General features: G+C 40.9%; 1 protein-coding gene across 1 annotated transcript; it reads right to left on the reverse strand.

Annotated features, from left to right (window-relative positions):
- Positions 1-1,749: 1,749 nt before the first annotated feature.
- Positions 1,750-2,471, reverse strand: LOC125907258 (clumping factor A-like; the record flags this gene model as incomplete). The annotated part of the gene is made up of 2 exons (XM_049608467.1): positions 1,750-2,134; positions 2,266-2,471. Coding segments are annotated over 2 exons (579 nt in total), but the record flags the coding sequence as incomplete, so codon positions are not given.
- Positions 2,472-6,558: the final 4,087 nt, after the last annotated feature.

Here is a 6,558-nt window from a genome sequence, read left to right on the forward strand (position 1 = left end):
CATATTTCGAGGACAGCCTCCAAATTAAATCAGAATCCAAATCGCAATCAGAATCCCAGTCGAATTGCAATCCCGCTCCCTATCTGAATCCCGTCGAATCTCGAAAGAATCCCAATCCCAATTGAATCGCAATCCCAATCCTAATCAGAATCCAAATCGAATCGCAATCCCAATCCTAATCGGAATCCCAATCTAATCGCAATCTCAATCCCAAACGAATCCCTATCCCTATCGAATCCCAATCCCAATCGAATCGCAATCCCAATCCCAATCCCAATCAGAATCCCAATCCCAATCGATTCGCAATGGAATCTTTAAGGGATTCAAATCCTACAAACAGGATCCGTTTCTAGAGATTGAATCTTCGAATCTTCCGAATCCCGAATCTCCCAACACTATACATATTATGCGAATTTAATGAGGCAGACAAATTAGTGGTTTTATTTGGACGATATCATCATTGGTTCAGTTGATTTCAATTCTCATTTGAGCATTCTTAGTGCTGTTTTTACGAAAATACGCCAAGATGGGTTAGAGAACTCCTCTTCGCTACTAAGCTTCTTTGCTCTGCTGCTTTACAAATTCCATTGCACTTATTAATTCTATTTCCCAAAGCCACAGCCACCGTCTATTCTTTTGCCCAAAGCCAATCTCATTCTGCACATCAATGACCGAGCACGATTATTTGACCGAGTTTACGATATTGGATTTCTAGTACTGGTAAATTTTGTTAGTGGTTAATTGATACATAGTGGTATGTATTTATTAACATTTATTTTTATGTTATATGTATATATACATGACGTTTCGTTGAAAATGATCCAGCCGTTTCGGAGGTTGCTCGCAACAAACACCGTGACACGAGATTTTTATATATATAGATGTTCGCTGTGTGTCGAACGATTGGGGAACGATACTGGGGAAGCGGAGTCTTAGCTCGCATGAAGAGCTCGAGGCAACGCTCGCCACACCCGTTACTACTCCCGCACTGATCATAACTCACCCATCATTACACCGGTCGTCGCTACTACTCCCGTCTTCCCCGTCTTTTTCCCTCACTCTCCAGCTGCTGCTAGTGAGCAGTTATAGGCGCAATAACAGTTTGCAGCGGAAAGCTTTGGGACCGCTCGATGTCGTTCCTGCTACTTCCGCTGCGGCTGTCGTTCTCGTTGACTCGGTTGTCGTTCCAGCTGACGAATCCGTCCTATTCTCCGTTGTGGTGAAGTTGTTGGCGGAATTCGCGATCGTCCGGTCTAAGCTGGATCGATTGAACGAATCTGTCCAGGGGATGCGGGGGGAGCAAAAAAACATCATGCAGAAACGTCGAGTAAAATGTCGGCCATCGCCAAGTCGGTGTATCTGGCAAAAGTGCTTAGATCTGGCGAAGTGTATTAGATTATGGGGAGGGGTAGATTAAAAATTCGATCTACGTTGGCCAAGATGGCTATGCTCACCTCCTCCCCGAGGGCTTTGAACTTACGCCCGTCACAACGGAGGATGAGCTAACTGCAGAGCATAAGCTGGGCGATGCTGAGCATATGCGGGACAGTTTAGCTTGACTGCAGGCTAAGGTGTTTGACTACGAGCCACCAAAACGTTTAGACGAAGCAAGAGATCTTGTTTTCGCTGAGGAGTGTTTGCCTCGCTGCAGCTAGAGCGGGAGTAATAAAGAACTTGCTACAAAAAATATATCAACATTTTGCTGCTATTCAAGAAGATTGGGAGCACCAATAAAGTAGTGGTGGGAGCTCGGAATCGGACCTACCCGATTCCGATTCCGCCTCCGGAATCGATTCCGATTCCGACTCCGTCTCCGGAATCGGAATCGGCTCCGGAATCGGCTCCGGAATCGGAATCAGCTCCGGAATCGGAGTCGGCTCCGGAATCGGAATCGGCTCCGGAATCGGAATCGGCTCCGGAATCGGAATCGGCTCCGGAATCGGAATCGGCTCCGGAATTGGCTCCGTTATTGGCTCCGGAATTGGCTCCGGAATCGGCTCCGGAATCGGAATCGGCTCCGGAATCGGCTCCGGAATCGGCTCCGGAATCGGAATCGGCTCCGGAATCGGAATCGGAATCGGCTCCGGAATCGGCTCCGGAAACGGCTCCGGAAACGGCTCCGGAATCGGCTCCGAAATAGAATCGGTTCCGGAATCGGAGTCGGTTCCAGAATAGAAATCGGTTCCGGAATCGAAGTCGGCTCCGGAATCGGATTCAGAATTGGCTCCGGAATCAACTCCGGAAGCAAAATCGTCTTCGGAATCGGCTCCGGAATCGGAATCGGCTCCGGAATTGGCTCCGTTATTGGCTCCGGAATTGGCTCCGGAATCGGCTCCGGAATCGGAATCGGCTCCGGAATCGGCTCCGGAATCGGCTCCGGAATCGGAATCGGCTCCGGAATCGGAATCGGCTCCGGAATCGGAATCGGAATCGGCTCCGGAATCGGCTCCGGAAACGGCTCCGGAAACGGCTCCGGAATCGGCTCCGAAATAGAATCGGTTCCGGAATCGGAGTCGGTTCCAGAATAGAAATCGGTTCCGGAATCGGAGTCGGCTCCGGAATCGGATTCAGAATTGGCTCCGGAATCAACTCCGGAAGCAAAATCGTCTTCGGAAGCGGAATCGGCTGCGGAATCGGAATCGGCTCCGGAATCTCCATGAGAATGGATCGTTTTAAAGTTTATTTGGATATTTTGTGGTTTATTAAAAAGAGGACGAATAATCAATCAATTCGGGCAAAAACCGTGGGATCATTTTGACAGTTAGATGAAAAAGCATTCATCGTTTAATTGCAGCATGCTTTGTTTAGTTGATGTGCAATATTCTAGATGCATTTTCGTTCTTTTTTACAACGTTGGTAAAATTAAATTGATCTCCATAGCAATCAGAGCTCCAAGGAATTAGAGTACAGGTGCGTTATGCTACAATCCCTCATATGTCGATTTTTGATGTATTGATGTAAATTTGATAATGAAATTCGTAATGTAAATTCATTTCTTTATTAAATAAATTTTACGCAAATAAATCTACTTTTTCTGTTTTTTAATTACTATCTTCTTAATCTAACGTATTAAAACTATACAAACAGTTTGGGTTTGTTATGTTATGTGTTACATTTATAGTCGTTTCGACATTCTTTCTTCAACTAAACCTTATCGATTCGAAATACCTCATTCTGGTCTGTAGTTATGTTGAATAAACATCATTTCTTTTAATTTTTGTGATGTTATGCGGCTGCGCTTTTCCGTTAAAATTTGGCCCGCTTTTGAAAAAATACGTTCACATGAAACTGAAGAGGCTGGAATTGATAAATATTGTTTCACAAACTTATGCAAGGTAGGATATACTTCACCACGAGTGTGCCACCAATGTAGAGGATCGTCTTTGATTTTAATTTTTTTATCCGATAAATATCTATCAAGTTCAGAAACGGCAGATATTCTTGGATTAAAATTGTTAACGGGTGTTTGCTCTTGGAATTTGAACACTTCCCAAACATCATCATTTTCAAATGTTTCTTGTTGTGAACCTTCATCTGAGTCATTTGCTTCTGATTGCAAAGGAATTAATTTGCTAACTAAATTATCGTAGCAAGATTCATATCGAGCAACGTCTCCTAAAAAACCTTCTTTTTTGAATCGTGGATCTAGGATTATAGCGCTATTGATAATTTCTGAATCAAACATACATTCAAACTTTTCCTTAATACCTCGTACTATTTCTTTGCATAGTTTAGAAACTTCCTTACACATGCTTCGTTTTCCATTTTTTCTGAAATTTTTTTTAACAACGATCTTATAAGAACACCCATTGTTGAAAGCGTGACTATTTTTTCACCTATAATTTCAATAGTGACTGCATTAACAAGTTCGAGAACACTTGTCGCTTGTTCGATTACGGTCCAATCACGTTCTTCTAATTTTGATTTAATGTTAATTGACGCCACACAGGAAACTAACGGAATTCTGTTATTTTTTAATCTTTTCAACATTTCGTAAGTTGAATTCCAGCGAATTGGACAATCTTGTTTTAATTTCTGTTGGGCATAGTTCAATTTGGTTTGCATTTCAAACAATTTATAAGTTGCTTTAGCACTCCTTTTAAAAAACATCACAACACGCTTCGCTTCTTCAACTGTGTTTGTAATAGACGCTTTTATTGCGTTTTTTACCACCAAATTTAACGTATGAGCACTGCATGGCAAATGTGGTAAGTTCAAACTATCGGCAGTAGCTACCATGTTGGCCGCGTTGTCAGTCACCAAAATGAATATTTTTTTCTATATCAAATCATTGGATAATCGATCGGATCCAACTGGCTAAATTTGGTGCTGTGTGACTTTCCGATACCTCTCCGCATTCTAATAAATATGAACAAGACAAGCTATCTTTAGTAATATAGTGTGCTGTCAATGCACAATAACTTGTGTTGCTTATGCTTGTCCAGGCATCAGCCGTTAACGCAATTGTTTCGGCATCTATTAGATTTTTTTTTTAACATTGTTAACTGTCTCAGCATAAAGTCTAGGTAAAGCAGCGTTCGAAATAGTCTTTCTACACGGCATCTGATAATTAGGGTTCAGAGCTTCAACAAATTGTTTGAAATGATAATCTTCAACTATCGAAAACGGATAGTACTCTTTACAAATCATTAGGAGTAAAAGAGAATCTAGCTTTTCTTTGCTTTTGGAGCATAGAGGCTTAATTGACCGAAAGTAGTTGCTTACAGTATTAGAAGTGCTAATCGGTTGTGGTGTTTCTTCTGTGATCGGTTCTTCTGCAGATGATGTGCACGGTTGTTGTGTGCTATGTTGTGGAACAGTTGGGTGTTTGCGATCTATGTGTCGTTTAAGATTTGAAGTTGATCCATTGTTCCAGCTTATGACGCATTGGTAATAGCGGCACTTTGCTCCTCCGTCGCATTTTGAGAAGTGTTGCCATATATCACTCGTTGGTGCCATTATATGAGGTAACGATGAATTCCTGGAATTAGGATGTATTGTTCAACACTCTTTAATATTGGTAACCTTTCCTAAACACGAACAAACATGCAAACACGATGCAATGAAAACTTACCTAACAATCGATGAGAAAATAAAATGCTTTTCTTTGTAGCTTTGCTTGATCACTTTATTGGTTTTATATGGTTAAAATGTAGTCCTTTCTTTTCACAAACTGCTAGCTGCTATTCACACCACGATGTCTTGCCAATTCTGGTAATACGAAACAATGCGCCATTGAGACGACACAGGTTCTGTCAAGATGAAAATTTACAGTGAACTTTCTACATACTTGTGTGTGGTCAAAAACTGTTTAATGAAATGCATTCTCGGTTGAGGGTTATAAATTGGTTGTTTTTTTATTTAGAGAAATCTTGACAAACTGATTTTTTTACTAACTGTCCTGAGCAAACATTTTAGGTTTTAAAATTAAAACTATATTGATGTCAAATTTGGGAATGCCATGTGTTCCAAGCCAAATTTGACCACAGATGACATAGCAAAAGTTCACTATGGCCTTTTACGTACCAGATTGCAACTGCCAGGCTACCAGGCTGGCAGTGCTGCCAGTTTTGGTTAAAATGTAGTCCTTTCTTTTCACAAACTGCTAGCTGCTATTCACACCACGATGTCTTGCCAATTCTGGTAATACGAAACAATGCGCCATTGAGACGACACAGGTTCTGTCAAGATGAAAATTTACAGTGAACTTTCTACATACTTGTGTGTGGTCAAAAACTGTTTAATGAAATGCATTCTCGGTTGAGGGTTATAAATTGGTTGTTTTTTTATTTAGAGAAATCTTGACAAACTGATTTTTTTACTAACTGTCCTGAGCAAACATTTTAGGTTTTAAAATTAAAACTATATTGATGTCAAATTTGGGAATGCCATGTGTTCCAAGCCAAATTTGACCACAGATGACATAGCAAAAGTTCACTATGGCCTTTTACGTACCAGATTGCAACTGCCAGGCTACCAGGCTGGCAGTGCTGCCAGTTTGTCGCAAAGCTGAGAAAATCGTTATTGTAGGATTAGGATTGTTGTAGGATTGTTGTAGGAATTGTAGGATTTTATTTAGCTCGACAGAATGGACAATAACGTTAATTCTTGCAACCGTGAAATGAAATACATTTGGTACAAAATAAAAAGTCGTTTTGTAAAATGAAAAATAATGCGTGGATTGAAGAAAGTATGAAAGCGTTTTGATGTACCTACTATAAATTTATGTGTAGTAAATGTTGATTTTATATTTCACCACACGGTTGCGCTTCAATTGCGCCGATTCAAGCCAAACAATGACTTTGCCAGCTTTGCGACAAACTGGCAGCACTGCCAGCCTGGTAGCCTGGCAGTTGCAATCTGGTACGTAAAAGGCCATAGTGAACTTTTGCTATGTCATCTGTGGTCAAATTTGGCTTGGAACACATGGCATTCCCAAATTTGACATCAATATAGTTTTAATATTAAAACCTAAAATGTTTGCTCAGGACAGTTAGTAAAAATCAGTTTGTCAAGATTTCTCTAAATAAAAACACAACCAATTTATAACCCTCAACC

The sequence above is a fragment of the Anopheles coluzzii genome, chromosome 3 (genome assembly GCF_943734685.1).
Source record: "Anopheles coluzzii chromosome 3, AcolN3, whole genome shotgun sequence".
NCBI lineage: Eukaryota > Metazoa > Arthropoda > Insecta > Diptera > Culicidae > Anopheles > Anopheles coluzzii.